Below are 18454 nucleotides of genomic sequence, written 5' to 3'. Positions count from 1 at the left end.
TAGTTCTGTGACTCTGAATTGCTGTAACATCGGTCGATTGTCAGTGTGGTTCCCCCATAACAGGATGTTGCCTAAGAAATCTTCATACTACTGATCTTGAAAAAGCAACTGATAAAAATCAAAATTGATGGAGATACAGACTTTAGAAGGCCAGAATGTCCCACATCAATGCATGTTGATAATATAGGCCATTGTATTTTATCATGCTAGAAAACCCAATTATAGGAGAATTTCAGATGTTAGATATTACATGTAAAGACAAGTTAACAGTTTAGATAGGTTCAAAGGCATAGTAACTTAAGTATTTAGTTGAGCCCTGCAAAGTGGTTAGACAGGTTAGGTTCTTTTTCAAATGTTACAAAAGATAACTTTTGAAGGAAAGGGGGAAAAGGAGGTTTTCAGTTGTTTTGTTCACTTGAGACATTTAATTTACTATGATGCCTAGTTTCTCCTCTCTTAAGACTTTTAATTTTACTAAGAAACTTCATTTCTCCACATGAAAGGCCTTTTTTTGCTGTTATCAGCCATGTGCAGAAAGTGTATAAGTGATGCTGGCTTAGAATATAGAGAATTCCTGCTAAATTTTAAAATAATTATAGGCATTTTATTATGTATGTTAGCATCATAACGTAAAAGAACCTTGATTGTTTTCTGAAGCAGGGAGGTAACTGACCTGGGTGTTTGAGGCCAGTCTGGACAACATGGAGATCCTGGTTATATATATCCATCTGTCCATCCACCCACTGGCACTGTTGGCCACAAATTAACATCATTTTACTGAGTTATTTTTCTTTAAAACCATGTAATGTAGTTTTAATGTGTTAATTGCATTAAAAATTTACTTTCTAAAAATAGGAATGACGTTACTGTTTTTAATGAAAGAATGGGTTGTGCCTGTGAACAAAATGGCATAAATGTACTGGACAATAGCCTTCCTTGTTCTCTTCCTCTGTGAGCATCCTCAGGCTTGCTGGGATGATATCTAGGATCAGGATTGTTTCTCTCAAAGCCTGTGTTTCATTGGCACATCATTCCTCCCAAGCTGTCTCCTTGTGATGTGAAGAAACCCTGAGTTGATGCAACCAACCACTTGAAGATAAGGTTCTGAACCAGATTCATTTGAGCGAGGAAAAGGGCGGTTGTACTGGATAAGGATAGGAGGGAGTTGGGCAGTCAATCTGCCTATCACTTTAAAACATCACCAGGAAACTGAAGTCTTGTTAGGACAAGAAAAGTAAAGGATGCTGTTACCCATTTATTAGGTACTAGCCTCCTTGAATGACACATGAGACAGAAATGTGGCAAGCAACTGTTATCTCATCATCCTCATCATCAACAAAAACAATCCGACTCTGGTTGAATGCCAACCAGAGGCATTGTGCTAGGTTCTGGAGGGCAGAGAGCAGTTTCTCCCAAACTGTTAGGACCTGACATAGGTATTAACAGTACTGATAAAATTAGAGCAATTTTTGAATGAGAATATTCAAAAGATACTATTCTATACAACACAAACGTATTATTTTATACAAAAGAAACCAATCAAAGAAATTCTAAAAACTCCAAATTCAATCTGAAGGATAAAAATTCAAATTATTAAATATTAAATTATTAATTCTATATCATGGAAAGATTTTATATAAGTCATTCTATACTGGATAATGCTAAAATATTAATATTGTAATTTTACTAATGAATTTTTTATCTTTTGATATTAAATTATTCAAAATTTTATGGATCTAATGATCTTTCAAATGGACAAAAATTTAGGGTTTTTTGGCAAATAGGAGATTCTATAATTAACATTCAAGATTAGGTATTAAAGAGTAGCCTTCTCACCTAGCATGGTAGTACACTCCTGAACCTAGTACTTGGGAGGTAGAGGCAGAGTGAATAGGAGTTCCTCAGCTACAGAGTAAGTTTGAGGTCAGCCTGTCTTTAAAAAGAAAGAAAGAAAGAAAGAAAGAAAGAAAGAAAGAAAGAAAGAAGAAAGAAAGAAAGAGAAAGAAAGAAAAGAAAGGAAGAAAGGAAAGAAAGAAGAAAGAGGAAGAAGAAGAAGAAAGAGAAAGAAAAAAAGAAACATTTTAAATAGCAAACTATAAGTGTGTTTTCAGGTATTACAAACTGAGAGAGAATTAAATCAGCTTTCTGTGCTCACTTTGGCAACACATAAATTAAAAATAGGCTTTCCATCTTCTTTGTTGTATAATTTATTATCTACATTCTTTTTCTTACGAAGAATGTAATATTCAATCCACAACCAAATCCACATTCCTGATCTACCCCATATTACAGAAAGTCCTACATTCCTCCATATAAGTCAACTCCTCTCTCATGTCAGGTGTCCTTTTTCTTGACTCTCTAAAATTATCCTTCCGGGCATCTTTCCATTGAATCAGTGCTGATGATCTTCTCCACTGACGTGCAAAATTCTGATAACACTTTGGTAGTGTTAGGATGTTACTGCTGCCAGCTCCTTTGTGAAGCTCACCGTCAATTTCAAGAGTAGAACATTAGGATTATTAAGGTTTTAAAGACAAAGACATTCACCTACATGTCATAATCCTATGACATTATGAATGTTCTGGTGATTAATACTGCCCCCGATAACAACTTTACTAAAGCAAATATATTTCCTATGTTAATATATACTAATTGACTTTAAAAGTTAAGTAAGCTAAATGATCACTCTTTTGGGTTTGTTTGGATAATTTTAGTAAATATAGTTAAATGTGAACTCACTGAAGCTAAAAACTATGCCTATTAATGTGTTTATCGGGGGTGTCTACAGTAATACCTAATGGGTGGATGGATGTTGAAACTGATAGAAAACAAAATTTGTAGTCTTTCCAATATTTAAGAACAAAACAGATGGACAGTTATATAAAAATGAGATTGACTCCATTTATTTTTAACTTCTGTTTTGTTTTTTGTTTTTTTCGAGACAAGTTTTCTCTGTGTAGCAGTCCTAGCTGTTCTGGAACTAGCTCTTGTAGACCAGGCTGGCCTCAAACTCACAGAGATCCACCTGCCTCTGCCTCCCAAGTGCTGGGATTAAAGTCATGCGCCACCACCGCCCGGCTATTTTCAACTTCTGAATGTCTATGGGAACAAATTATTTCTTAAGTGACCTAGCACTACAGTATGGTAGTACAACAGATAGTAATAAACATAAACATCAGCTATCTTAAACTATATACATTATGTAACTTAGGTGTTTTGTGTATTGCATAGTTCAAATGTGCCATCAAATATGTAAGCAACATTTATTTAACCTGTCTGTTCAATGCTCTATTTTTATTTAAACTGTGACTTTTGTTTATTGGCTATTTTTGAAGCCCATAAAAGCACACCCATCTTGTTCATTAGTACCCTAGCACAAAGCTTAAGGTCTGCCATCTCTTATATTATCAATAAATACTTGTTGAACAAATGAATGAAATATAACAAATTGAATAAATAAATGTATATGATATAATTAAAAGGCTTTTGCTTTAAAATTAAAAAAGTAGGCAAGACAGAATGACAAAACACAATTCTAGGAGTATATGTAGGCAGATTTGTGTACTATGGAATAAGTAAATGCTGAAATAATTGTGTGGTTGAATAACAAACACACAATAAGAACAAGTAGACTCAGAAAGCCTAGTTAAGCAATAAATACACAAGTTATATGTTGGTAAAGGGAGAAAGGGAAGGGGGAGGGAGAGAAAGGGAAGCATTAAGCAAAGAATCCATAATTTTATCCCTTAAAGGATGGTTGGAAAGACTAGATTTTCATGGTGCCCTGGGTGGTGCCCAGCCTAGAAAATAACAGAGACTGAAACAGAACCTGAGAACCAAGTGATACCGTTGACCTTAGAAACCGAACTGAGAAGATCCACACTGAGTCACACGAAATGAATGTGCTACATCAGCATTGAGGGAATGTGAGAACATGGGAAAGAATGTATCGAAAGACCAGCCCCCAGTTTCACCATAGTCATTGGTATTGAAAATAGAATAATGTAGGTACTCATTAATATCCCTGTTAAGCCTTCTCCTCCTCTATCCTTATGGTGCCTGAGCACTGGAATTTAGTTCCAGTACTGGCCTTGCCTCTCTTTTTAATTTAGAAGACACACTTATTACCCAAGGGCCTCCCTTTCTCATCTTATCTGCACTCCTTCTAAAATGGTATCATTCTGCCATAATGTTAGCATTTCAAATACACGTGTAAACTTAAGAAGGTCTTAACGAATGTTCCCCTTTTGATGGTAGGGCACTGAGAATCAAACCCAGGGCCTACACATATCAAGAAAAAGCTTTACCGTGCTATACTTCTCCTCCTCAGCTATGTTTAAAAAGTTAAATCAGGACCCGGGAACAGGAAAAAAGGAACCAAATGACATGTTGATCTTCATAGGAAATGAGGCTGAAGTTTGCTTTCTAGACACAGATACTAGGAACATCACATAGGCATATCAATAGATAGAATGAGACTCCGGTGTTTGTTCCATTCTATTAAAACTTATTTCTGGGGGCTGGAGAGATGGCTCAGTGGTTAAGAGCATTGCCTGCTCTTCCAAAGGTCCTGAGTTCAATTCCCAGCAACCACATGGTGGCTCACAACCATCTGTAATGAGGTCTGGTGCCCTCTTCTGGCCTTCAGGCACAACGCAGAAAGGATATTGTATACATAATAAATAAATTAATTAATTAAAAAATAAAAAATAAAATAAAACTTATTTCTGCTTGTTTCTGTTCTTTACTTTAGTGATTGATTTTGACCTGTGAGTTCTACCAAGAATTTTGGAATCCATCACATCCTTAAGTATAATGTCCCTGTGTCTGTGATTCCATCCTTATGTCTGATTACTTTGTAATGTAAAGACATTTGTAAGCATTGAGAAGGAAGGAGAAATTCTTTTATTGAGAATTTAAATTAGAGATAAAACTAACCCTACTAACAGTGATTATTAACCCCATCATTTGGACTACCTTGAAACTTACTTTAGCTTGAATTATTTTAGTAGTGTTTTGAGGGGTTAAATGATCCAATTGCCAACTTCTCACTTCACCATGTGCTAGTTAGACTCCATGAGTATTTTCCCATTAAGCTATTGCTTCATGATTGACAGGGAAACTCTTGCTAGTCCCATTGAAGAATGAATAGTTACTCAACATAGATTAACTAGATATATGGTTATTCCATTTGGGGGCTATCAGGATGAATATAATTCAGGGAATTATTGCTATCTGATATACTGCCCTGTGTATGGGCTCTTTTAAAGTCTGCAAGTCACTGAATTCTATTAGGCCACTTAAGTGACAAGAGCTGCTCCCACGTTAGCAGTTTGGCACGGCTAGTGTTTTTTCTGCCAAAAAGGGCAAAGGCCTTAAGCAAGAAGCCAGCATTTTCCTGATTACAAAACTGACCACAATTCCTTGCCAACCTAGCAGGGTAATTTTTTTTCTTCTGGTAATGCATTATTCTCAGAGAGGACTCCAATTTTTTCATTGTGACAGAGCACTTTTAACATTCAGCATTAGCCATTGGAGCATTGCTGCAGTTGCTATTGGTAGATAAACACATTTAAAACAAATACTTTGATGTATAAAATTATAGCCTTACCAGGACTTTATTCTGTCAACTGTTCAGTTTTATAGAATTTGGATAGCAGTAATATTTTGAACCTTTTGTAAACTTGTTGAAAATCACCTTGAAATGTATCATTCAGTAACATGTGGATAGCAAATTTATATTTGTATATAAATGTATATGTATTTTAATTCTAGAGTTTTCTTTAATGTGATCAGAAGATTCAACTAAAGATGAATACTTAAGAAAAACTTTACTCAAATACATTTATCTGCTATTTCACAAATTAAAGAATAAAGTTTTCCATTTAAAAAGCCATTATGTGTATTTTACTACAATTTTAAAAACAATCAAATATTGAACAATCTCTGCTCTGATAATTGCAAATACTGTACAGTTCACACCCCTCACAAGACACCGAACGTGTGGGTCACTGGCGAGACAGTGTAGCAACGTTTTCCTTGTAATGTACCAAGTCTTGCCAAAGCAGCAGACAACATTATGACACACCATTTTGTCACAACTGGCTCTTGCTCAGGACAGTGCCAGCCAATTCAGGCCTGATCCTTTCTGTGTTTATTCCCACCTCTCCCAAATATTTGAAAACTGGTGTCTTGGCTCATTAGCATATTCATAAGCTCTATGACCACAAGCCTTTTTCCTTTAACAAACTGATCTTTTGCAAGACGTAGACAAAACCAGTGTGAATTACACCAAATCTGTTTTATGCTGTTATGGGTGAAACTCTGGGAGACTCGCCTGTTGACCCAGAGCCTGGTGCCTTCATTGATGCTCTGCCTGTGAGCACTTCACAAGGTAAAGTCCACTCCTGACATTGCTGCCGGGGATGCTGCGGGCACTCGTGTGTGGGTGAAATTGCATGTCTGTTTTCCACATATTCATTACAATGTTTTAATCCTTTGATCATTTCTATGGTGGTCACTTATAAACATATTCAGAGCTGTCAGCATGGAACCCTAACCTAATTCATAGCTATTTCTGTGCATGACTTCCATCTCTTGAATTATAAGTGTTGATGATATTTTGATATACAAAATCAGACCTGTTCATTTTTGTTTCCTGCATTTGCATACATGTCCCAAAAATATGTGTGAGCATTTTAGGACACTTGAAAAATCAGTTTTCCCTCTTTTATTGTGTTAGATATCTTTCATAGCAGTTCTTATCCCTCTTGTAGAATTTTTATTTTTCTTCAAGAGCATAGGAACATATTAGATTCTTTTTTTAGAATTTTTAGGATGCTCTGAGCTGAATTGAAGAATATCTGTTCTAGGCCTCTCACTTTACACACAAGGAAAATGTAAGGCTAGATCCATGCTAAACTAACAATCTGCCCTCATTTCTTCAGAGGTCTCTGTAAGGCTAGACACATGCTAAACTAATAATTCATCATCACTTCTATTTAGATTTGTTGTGCAGGGACAAAAGTCTCCTTTTCCACCCTTTTCTTCTTGCCCATTGCAAAATGTTATGTTCTCTATTTCTATAGCTCCTTCTACTGGAGTTTCTTAAGCACAACTTCTTCTATTTTGTATCATTTCTTATTTAGTTTAGTGTTTGTTTATTTTTCTCATCTCATAGATTGAATATAAACTAGGTTGTTTGAGTAGAGTGACTTGTGTTTTACAATGGAAGTGTGAAAGCATTAAAATAATCTGTTGGTTAAAATTAATAATTTTGCCCTTTAATTTTTCTGGAAGCCTAAAGTTTGAACATGTATGTCACAATTTTAAAAATATCAGTTTTGAGAGTGCAAAAAATGTTTCCTGAAATTTTATTCTGCTTTTGTTTTTGTGTATATGCTAAGAACCCAACTCAGGATTGAATGACTCTCTATCCCTGATCTGACCCCCAGTTCTGCCATTAACTCAGTGTATAATTTTGTCACCTGAGTTTTTTATACAGGAGTTTAGTTTCATTATATTCTATAAAATATTCTATTTTGCTGTAAGCTATAAAAGATATCCATATTAGTTTTAGCCTGCCTCAGGGCAAAACATCCTGCCTACATTATGAAATAGTAGATTCCAACTTTGGTGGTTTTATCTCTTTGAAAAGAACTTGTCTAAAATGTAGCACAATAAATATTTTAGGTTGACTCCAGGGTAAGTGCTGCTTATGGCAAGGGATGGTTAGATGATTTAAGATTTTTATTCTGTACCAGTCTCTATTTTGATGCCATGACTTTGTCCTAAATGTAATTTCTCTGAGTCTGAAATCTCTCTAGTATACTAACATAAGACTTTCTTTCTTCATTAAAGTGGTACAAAATAGAATCATTTGCCAGGTGTGATGCTGTGGCTTGTAGTCTCAGCTACTTGGGAGACTGGGCTAGGAGGATCTATCATGAACAAGAGTTGGGGATAGTATCTGATTTTTTTAAGTTATTAAAATATTAATTTGAGCTACTAAAGTTCAGCAACCTGTTTGTTACTTCTATTGTGTTTTGTGGTTGATCATAAAATATTTATTCCACTCCTGCTAAAACAGACAGATAAACTTGAAAATAGATCAAGTTTGCAATCATCATTAGCTGTCTAAAGCCAGCACTGATGAAGTGTCATAGAGATTCTATCGTTGACCTAGACCATCGGCTTAGGTGTGTTCATTCTTCCGCATCTGAAGCAAAGTAAATTGGGTGGTGGTACTGTAGCTGGGTACTGCTACTGAAGAAAAGAAAAGAAAGCCTACATGTTTAGTTTTGGTCCTAGAGATACAGCTGCATTGGTCATATCCATGAAGTTAAAGTCTCCTAGTTAGCCATTATACCCAAAGAGAACATCTGTACATTTTTTCCTAGGCTCCATGAGCATTCTGTCCCTTTCATCCCACTCCTTTTCTTGTTCATCAAGAGTTCTTCAGGCAACCCTAAGTAACCTCGTGCTGGCTCTGATTTCCACTAATCAAAATTGGCACAGTGGAAGGGACGCTTCCTCAGGCTCATGCTCAATACGCCTCCCGCTCTGAGTGCCAGATTCAGTCCTGTGTGGATTCTATAATTTTCGGCTGTTGCACCAGAGCTTGAAGGATGATGACACTTGTCCTCTGGATCTGATTGAGCAATGGAAGTGCGCCTCAGAGACATGACAAATGCTGCAATAGAGCCCTTCGAAACCAGAGTCCCACAGAGATGGAGCAGTGTTGATTACATACACTTCTATGGGGGACGTTTAAACTGTGTAAGGGGCTCTAGGCAATGGTATGCTAAAAACAGATAATTGAAGTTCTTACCTGGCCAGAAGGTTAAAAGGACCAAAATGTAAGGACCAGTCCTATTTTGCCTACATACAATTTTTGTGAATGGAGCAGGTTCTTTTCCTTTTTCCTTTTGGGCCTTATTTTAATGGGGTTACTGTGAAGATTGAATAGCACAGTGTTTATAAAAGCAGATCTAAAGCCCTCTGTGAAGTTTATTGTTTTCAGTCTTGTCATATTTGTTACTGGAGAATGAAACAGAAAACTTTGAGAATAGAGTATCTGATTTTTAAAGCAGTTTAAAGAATATGGAAAACAACCTGGAATCATCTACTTTGCACTAAAATGAGTAGCATTTTTTTTAATAAAAAGGCCTCTTTTTACAGCTATGCTCACTACTATCCTGCCAATGCTAAAAATGGGGCATCTTTATGAACCTCCCCTCATGAGTGCTTTAAAAAGGAAATACAAGCTTGATGAAAACAGCTCTATATCTCATCTTTAAAAAAAAACAGCAATAACAAAAACCTTTACAGTACTAGGGATGGACCTCAGGAGTTGTGTTTGCCAGGCAGGTTCTCTACCACTGAGCTTTATCTCCAGCCTTGCATTGCTTTGTTTTGTTGTGTTTAAGATGGGGAAATTGCTTCCCACTGCATTAACATTCAGCTTTGAAGAAAACAAACTGCCCAAAATTGAAATTATTCTCCGAGTTTAAATGGAAGCAGTAATTGTTCATCTTTTTCCTCAGTGACATTTTTTTTAAAAAAAACTGTCAAAGTTCTGATAGTCTTTATTTGTTGAAGTGAAAGTCCAGAAAAAATTTAGATTATTGATACAACTCCGAATTTCATAATCTCCCGTGCAATAGCAATTCAGATAACTGGAATATAGCTTGGGGGGAAGGTACTTACCTTGTATGCACAAAAACCCTGGTTCCATCCCCAGAAGTGAAGAATGAAAAACAATTCAAGGCATTTTTAGAGAATTCTGTAGTTGTTGGTATTAAGTTTTTCTTTAACTTGGCTCTAGTTCTGTCTGTATTTTCAATTTAACTGTTTTGAACTTCTTTCTTAAACTCTAAGACTTGAGTTAAGTTGATTTCTAGACTTGGTATCTTCCTAAAATGGTCAATTCTCATATATTCTCTCAATATTTGTGGAATTAAAGTATTTGAAAATTGTGAAAGAATTGTACAAGAAAGTACATTTTTTTAAAGCAGGGTCTTGCTATCAAACCTTAAATCCACACTCTTTCTGCCTCTTCCTCCTTAGTGCTAGGCTCAGGCAGGCCCGCCACAACTGGCTGACTTTTGTTAATCCCATCATAGTTGGTCTTGAAAGTAACCTAAAAGCAGTTATTCTCTCAAAGTGCTAAAATGTGAGTGCAAAATATGTAGTAAAATATGAGTGGAAAATATGTGGTATAAAATATGATCTCTTTAACAAAAAATACAATCATAGCTCTAATATTGTCAGCTCATTGTGTCCGTGAGTACACTCCCTTAGTTATACCTTTGGCCTGAAGAAGTAATGCTGGAGAAATCCTAAAATCACACTATCTTGTTATGTATGCATTCAGAGGATATCTGGGCTGAGTAAATTTCTTCACTGAATTGAGGGACCACAACTGACTCACAGTTTCATTATTTTAGCTTCTTTGGACACACTAGAGCGATATAAAAGTTAGTGGCTGCTTCCTGTCTATCTACTGGTGCCGAGTGTTTATGAAAATATATTTGATAAAGTGTTGGAGTCCTTTGAATAGAATCTAGTTTCTGTACATTTCTACTGGGATGCTCCTTCCTTTGAATACACAGTTTTGTGCCTGTAGCTGATTTACAAACACAGAAATTGCATGTGCAACTAACAGCAGCTGCAATCCCACTCTCACAACTCCAGAATGGAGGTCACGTGGCTATTTGAACACACAGTGCTTTAGACCCATGTAATTTTTATTTGAATAAGAGATTGCCAACACAAGATTAAGGTGCCCTCATGTGGAAAGCACCATGTGTGGTTAACACCATAAAGTAGATTTTAAACAGTCAACTATCAGGTACACGTGAGTTACCCCTTCTCAGTCTGTGCCAGGCTTCCTGTGTGGCCTTTCAGCTGCTCTCCCGGGCAGAAGCTCTTATGTCCACACTAGACTGGCAGATGAGCAGCCCTACAGCTGTCTCCAGCAGTCTTGACTATTACTGAGTATCCACTGCTTGCAAGGCATCATAGTGTTGTGAAGTCCATACCTTTGCCTGGCTTTCACTGCCTTTTGCTAGCATGGCTCCACTTCTTATATTTTACCTTCCTTCCCACCATATCCCAGGAAGGGACCTGTCAAGCCCTCTTCAGACAATTTCATTTTGCAAAAATAGACCCACATTCCCTCTTGCCTCCAAGTTTAGTATGTCCTTAAAAGCCTTTCCCAGTTGTCAAACCCTCCCTGTTTTTCAAGGTCAGGTTCAGGGAACTTCAACCTATTCAACCTGTGAATTGGAAGCTTTCTTCCAATTGGAAGCATGAATTTTTCTCTGAAAAGCCACGTCTATGGTTCTTGTCTCCTCCAGTCTGAAAATGTGCTCTCTCCTCTACCTCCGAGGCTGCCAAAGCCTGATCCAATATACTGCCTCTGCACTAGAAAGTGGTCTCCTGACAGATTTTATTTGTTTGTATGTTTAATGTGTCTGTCATTCCTCCAAATATTATTTTCCACCCACCTCTTATCCATCGTGTTAAAAAAGTCGGGCTTGTCCCTAGCTCAACACCCTTTAGAGGCTCCAATTCAGAGGTAATGAAAACTGTCTCCCCACCCCAGGAGACTTCTACAGTTCCTTTCTTCTCCTGTCCATCTCCCCTTGGCTGTGTTTCAACATCACTGACATTCTTTCTAGCCCCCCCCCCAATGTTCTATGCATTGTCCTGCCTGGTGTTTCTCCCTCAGCTCCTTTTCTTCCACAGGTACTTTTCCTCTGAAACATTCTTGACTGTAGCTCTGTACAAACCGTCAAAAAAATAATTGTAAAAAATACATCTGATAAAGGTCTTTTTTGGGGGGGTTGTTGGGAGGGTGTTGGTTTTTTTTTTTTTTGAGACAGGGTTTCTCTGTGTACGTCCTGGCTGTCCTGGAACTGTTTTGTATACTATTTGCTATTATAAAGAAATATTCAAATAGATATACATATTTGATGCTTCATCTTCTGCCAAATCCACTAGTGGGAAATCAAGTCAGAGAAACACTGGGTTTGACTTTTATTACAGTCCTAAGTAGACAGCAGAATGTCTACTTATGTTTTCTTATATAAAATAAACACATGGCACAACATAGAATTCATCTCTAAACCTTTCTATTTAAATTCCTGCTGTAATATCAATTAACTATGTAATGTTATGAAATTTACTTAACTCTAAGCCTATTTTTAACACTATTAGGTGGTAATAACTATATATAACTTCCTGGACCGTTTTAAATGCAAATTATACTTTATGTGTCATACACAAAAGTACATGCAAGATGGGCATAAGATATAATGCCTGCTGCTTAAGTGATTAAAAATTGTTAGCTATCATTATTAAATTATGCTTCTCTGAATGAAATTCAGAGTCATTTTCCTCCTTTGGTAAAGAAAGGCCTATGACACTAAGGAGAAGAAAGTTGATGCCGGGGTTGAGGAAGTGGCTCACTTGATAAAAGCACTTACCTAGAAGGCACAACCTGAGTTAATCCCCAGAACCCACATTTTTAAAAATCTGACACACATTTGTAATCCCACTGCTGAGGGGGCAGGAGCAGATAGATCCCTGGGGCTCAGTGGTCAGTCACACTAACCTAATTAATGGTGAGCTCCAGACTAGTGAGAGAACCTGTGTTAAAACTAGGGTGAGTGATGTCCTGAAGGCGACATCCAACATTTTCCTCTGGCTCCCACACATAACCGGGCTCCTGAACACATGGGTACAGGTGAGCAGGGGTGCACACACACATAGATGCCCACAATTCTTTAAAGTAAATAAATAGACTTTTATTTTATAAGGATGTTACTCAGAAGGAGAGTCATCTTTTAATCTATGCTTTTATTTTGATATATCTTTTCTACTTTTCTATATTATTACACAAGCATTCCTTTTTAATAACACAAAGTACATGCAAGGAATAGATTTACTCCTACTTGTTAGGTGAAATCATGGGAAAATACTACAGTTATAAGTGTTTAAGAGGTTGGGATATAGTTCAGTGGTAGAGTTAAAAATAAATTAATTTTTAATGTAATCAAATGAAGACATCATTTTTTAGAAATCGGTCAGCATAAAGATTTTAATTAAAATAATAGAGATCCCCACCAAAATAATTCTGTTTCAAAAGTACTGATATTTAACTACAGAGTTCTCTTTTGGCATTCACCTCCATGTCTTGAGAATCATGTGCTTGGCTGCTAATTTTTATACTGTGTTCCCAACTGTTAATCTCTTACTATAGAACATAAGCCTTCAACCTTTTTACTACAGTGTTGCCTTTTCCAAATACACCTTTTTCTCCTCTCACCTCCACAGTGTAGTTTCCTGTAGTTTGGAGTTAAGTTGGTTGGCCATGATTACACTGCAATAATTTTGAAAGGAATAGTTAAAAGCTCCAATATCAGTAGACTGTGGTTTCATAAGCAGTTGTCCTTCAAACATTAAACTGTAATACTGCATGTTTCTTTCCCTGAGTGTGAATCATGAGTTTAAGTCTTGCAGACAACATGTTCAACCTTGCCTAACATAGGCATTCTAAATTTGCTTGACTACCTTATATTTTTCTGTGTAATGATTTTTAAAGGAACATCATTAGCATATGTATAATACAGTTGGGGGGATGCCAAATAAGAAAGACTTTCCCTGCCACAAAGGAACAATTAAGCTTTGGAGTGAGTAACTTTGAAGAGCCAGGCACTCACTCTCCTTTACCACAGGTTTTTAAAACAGGACATCTGTTTTAGGCATAGTTCTATTCGAACAATAGAACTCTGCTGGTGTTTCTTCCTCTTCCTGTCCCCCAGAGGCCACTTTGGAGGCTTTTAGCCCACCTTTTATACGTCGATGGGACTCTGGCTACTAATATGTACAAAAATTACCACTATTGTTTATTTAGAGCTTAATAAGTATCCGTCCCCATGCTAGGTGTTTTATGTATATTATCTCATTAGTCTTCAGAACAGAGTGAGATGGCAAAATTAGCTGTAGAGAGATCATGAAACTAAGACCTCCAAGGCAGAATTTGAATCTGGGCATTGGACATAGCAATGCTCCTTCCTTCTTTATTGATAATGTTCAGAACAACAACCTACAAAAGTAACAGAAAAGGTTATCTGTATTTATTATGTGACAACTCAGATCACCACAATGCTGAACCTATTAGATGAATCATTCCTTTAACCTTCCCACTCATTTGGAGGTTATTATTTTTGTTAGTAGTGCATATTTTTCTCTTCACTGTGACCAAATGCTTGGCAAGAAATGACCTAGAAAAAGAAGGATTTATTGGGGATCCTGGTTTGAGAAGGTATCACTATGGCTAGAAATGTCAGTAGGCAGTTCAGACTTCTCAAGTCCTCACGCCTCGAGGGAACAGGAAGCAGAAAAAGACTAAATAAAGGATGAAGTGAGTCTCAAGGCTCATCAGTCAACAGCCTACTTGCTCCAGGTAGGCCCTACCTCTTGAAGGTCCCAAAACTGTGCATGCTATCTGGGTACCAAGTGCTTCAACATGTGATCCTGTAGGGTACATTTCACATTCAAGCCAGAACAGGAATAGTTATGTTGCATATTTCTTCTGTATTTTATTCTGTGACAGTCTGTCATCTGGTAAAATGGTTTCTTGCATGAGGCTTTTGAAATTTGATGGTGACTCGTATATATTAATTAAGACCAAATACATCTTGATCTATAAAAATTGGCTTAGGATAAAAGTCTCTTTTTCAACATATTATATCAATATAGTAAGAACACCATGAAGTTCAAAGGGTTCTGGGCCAGGAGACAGAAAAGATGTTTTCTTGCCCACCCAGTCTCTTACTGACTGTATTCATAAGCCGATCATTATGCCCATGTTCTTTTACTGTTAAATGGGAAACAACAATTACTACAAAATAGTTTTTTCCCCTGTAATGTTTTTGGAAGATTTTTATCTCTGGATGTTAGTTCATTGATGGGAAAGGAACCATATAATTCCCAAGTTCGTTTGTACTATGCTGTGATTTACATATATCATTAAGGAAGGGTTGGCTGAGTAAACAAGTAGGAACCATACTTGTGAGTATCATGACAATAACTAAAACAAGAAGACATTGAAAATCCATGGTTGAATGTCTCTTGAAAGTCATTGCTAACCAAGTCACTAAGCTCTAGAGATTCTATGAGATGTTGCCACACTGCTTCGTTACCCTCTGAATATATTTCTCTAAGTTATTCTTTATCACCAGCATCCTGTGTCATGCCTGGTCCAGCAGGAGCTGTTGAAATGGTTGATGACCATTCACCATAGTCCTCCACTCTACCAACTGAGCTATCGAAGGAAGCTTGGACTGAGGGGCCCCTGGCAGTAGGACCAGGATCTATCCCTGGTGCATTAGCTAGTTTGTTGAAGCCCATTCCCTATATTGGGATACAATTCTCAGCCTTAATGCAATGGGGAGGGGCTTGGTCCTACCCCAACTTAATGTGCCAGACTTTGTTGACTCCCCATGGGAGCTCTTACCCATTGGGAGGAATAGATGGGGGTGTGATGGGGAAAGGGGAGGGGAGTATGGGGGGAGAGAGAACTATGGTTGGAACATAAAATTAAATTTTAAAAAATTAATTAATTTTTAATAAAAAATGTGTTGATGGTTAGTGTAAATCTGGAAGATCAGAAAGAGAGATATTTTCCTAGGCAGAATGGTTTAGTTTAAGAGGTTAAATGTGTGAGCACAGAGTTTCAGACCTTTGTGCTCAACACCCAGCTCTTGCTAATAATTGTCCACAAATTACTTTTGTATTTGTGCCATATTTCCCTCAAAGCTTTCAGAGCTAGGCTTAGAACTCAGCCGCATATATGTTAGGCATGTGTTTTGTCACTAAGATATATCATCAGTGTTTGATTACTCGTCTTTAAGAATTCTGAGTACTTGGTGGCACATCCCTGTAATCCCAGTTCTCTAGAGGCAGAGGCAGGAGGAACTCTGTGAGTTTAAGGACAGTCTATTCTACAAAGCGAGTTCCAAGGCAGCCAGAGCTGCGCAGTAAGACCCTGTCAAAACAGAAAAAAAAAAGCAAACCAATGAAAGCATTCTGAGTATCCTGTGCAGAGCTGTTGCAAGGAGTAAAAGAGATCATTTCAGTCCGGTATCCAAGACTCGGGGCTCTTAATCAAGCACTGTAAATACTGAGGGCTGAAACATTAGCTCAGGTGTCCTTTCTCCCCCTCTCTTTCGGTGCTGGAAATTGAATCCAGGATCTTGTACGTGCTGAGCAAGCGCTCTACCACTGAGCTACAACCCCAACCTCTATAGAACTTACACCCTAGGTTTTAAAACAATCATCGTATAGATGTGATGTCATGTACCTTTTTTTTTTCTGTACTGGGGACTGAACCTGGGACTTCACTTGTGCCAGGCAAACTCTCACTAAATCACACCCCAACCCTCCCCAGGTTTCTAGTAGAATTCTTTCCCTAGAGAACAACATAATATCCCAAAGGCAAACCATATAGTCCTGGTGCTTGATTTCATAATCTGATATCTTTCTGACCCACTTCCATACTCCCAACTAGAGCCTATTCGATTAGAGAAGTCACTTTACTCTTGCGTGAAATCGATTACACTTTTGTTTGAAATGCATTATAATTTGGAGTAGTGTGAGAAGGCTGCTCATTAACCATAACAGAATTGAAAGCCAAGTTTGACGGTCAAAGAGAAACAGCGTAGAGCTGTGTCATTGCACACAAAGTGTGTCTAAAGACTTTCTTGAAAGGTTGTGAAATTGAAGGATAAGCCCTGAGGCAACAGGACTCATGTCACCCAGCTGGAAAGTTAAGACAATGAATTATTCCTAAGAAGGGCTGTTGTTCATGCAAATATTTTGTCCATTTGCTCTTTCATGGATAATTGCACGGAGTAACAAAAAACACCTACTTGACTTACAGCTTGGCAGCAACAGAAGCTTATGTTTTCTAAAGACAAAATAAGAAGCAGCTTTCCTGGACCATCTCTAAGTCAAAGTAAAATAAAGCATGTTTGGATCCCGTCCCTCTCAGTAATCATGTCCATGGAGTAATACTGTTCAGGTCAAGGTGTCCCAGAATTACAGAAAAAGGAGAGGGAGAGGAAATAATGTGTGTTAGCAATATGTCTTCTTAAAGATGAAGAGGCAAATGCTTTTCTTTCTTCCTTTGCCTCCCTTCCTAGAAAAATAAGGAAACCTGGGCTAGGGCATAACTCAGTAGTAAAGCACTTATCTATCATATGGACAATTCCAGGTTCAGTGCCCAGTATGACAAAAGAAGAAAAAAATAACTTAGTTCTAATCTTCCTGATAGTCCCCAAAGAGTTGGAGACAGGTTTTGAGCTCATGTTGTGTCTTAGTTATAACATCAAAGCTTAATCTTTTCAGGAGAGCTTACATCTTGACAAAACTAAGCCACTGAGAAAGTATCTTAATTTTCTTCTTTCTTCTCAGCAAAATGAGAAGTCATTCTATTCTTCTCCAGATAACATTATTACTTAATTAGCAAGTGTTTAGAACACAACAACCATGCAGAAGGACTAACGGAAAACCGGATGATAATGTGTCTCTTCATTCCAGACAAAATGAAAATGTAAATGCTATAGAGGCTATCGAATTTATAGCTATAGTATTATATATTATATAGATATGTTGTATCTATAGCATAGATACTTAAACAGATCAGAAATTATGTCAGCATTGAAGAAGAGGATGATTCACGGAAGGTTTCATGAAGAAAGTAGTATTTACCTTTGAAAGACAAGGAAGAGTGTGGTGCACAGAAACGAAAGATAGGAAAAAGATACAGTGACCTCAGGAACCTGCATCTATGAAGAAGGGCAAGAGTAGAGACTGCAGGGCAGGTAGACAGTGTGGCACATCTAGAGGTAGTACATGCCAAGTATGGGAAAAGGTCTGAAAAAGCAAGTTGTAGATGTGCCATGGAGGGCTTCTAATGCCAAGCTGAGATGCAAGGTGCTGTTGTCCTGCTTCCCTGACAACACATCCTTAATAACAGAGCTCAGTGAAACCGCATTCTTTAAGGGAAGGGGAGGGTGGATGTGGGAATGCAGGAGTTGGTTAGGACAGAGCACTAGTTCTGTATGGTACTGTAATGATAGACACATCACATTATACTCCTGCTAACGTCCTTAGACTTATCTACATACAGTGTGTAAGTAGACATGACTTTAGTTCATATGAGCATATCCATACTGGCTTGTTACTTGTCACAGATGTGCCACAATAGCACAGGTTAGTGGCAGGGGGGGACACCCTTTGTCTCAGAAGGTAAGATTCTATATAATAGCTTTCCTTTTACTTAATTTTATATAAACCTGAAAAGTATTTTTAAAGCCTGTAAAGCCAGACCTGATAGTGCACACTTGTAAAGCCCCTGCTCACATGGAAGGCTAAGAAAATG

At 37.5% G+C, this 18454-nt stretch overlaps 1 protein-coding gene across 9 annotated transcripts in view; it reads left to right on the top strand.

The window, feature by feature from the left end:
* Pparg (peroxisome proliferator activated receptor gamma) overlaps nt 1-18454 on the top strand; it is a 131608-nt gene that overhangs the window by 57406 nt on the left and 55748 nt on the right. The window contains exon 1 of one of the 9 annotated variants that reach the window (XM_075983106.1): nt 6291-6394. The exons of the other annotated variants lie outside the window; for them this stretch is intronic. Within the exon in view, the coding sequence (XP_075839221.1) occupies nt 6313-6394 (82 nt within the window). The 5' untranslated portion in view covers nt 6291-6312. Of the gene's footprint in view, nt 1-6290; nt 6395-18454 lie in introns of those variants that run through there. 9 annotated transcript variants of the gene reach the window in all.

Source organism: Microtus pennsylvanicus, chromosome 8 (genome assembly GCF_037038515.1).
Source record: "Microtus pennsylvanicus isolate mMicPen1 chromosome 8, mMicPen1.hap1, whole genome shotgun sequence".
Classification (NCBI taxonomy): domain Eukaryota; kingdom Metazoa; phylum Chordata; class Mammalia; order Rodentia; family Cricetidae; genus Microtus; species Microtus pennsylvanicus.
The sequence above is the reverse complement of the archived record's forward strand: the minus strand, read 5'-3'. Positions and strand labels throughout refer to the sequence as shown.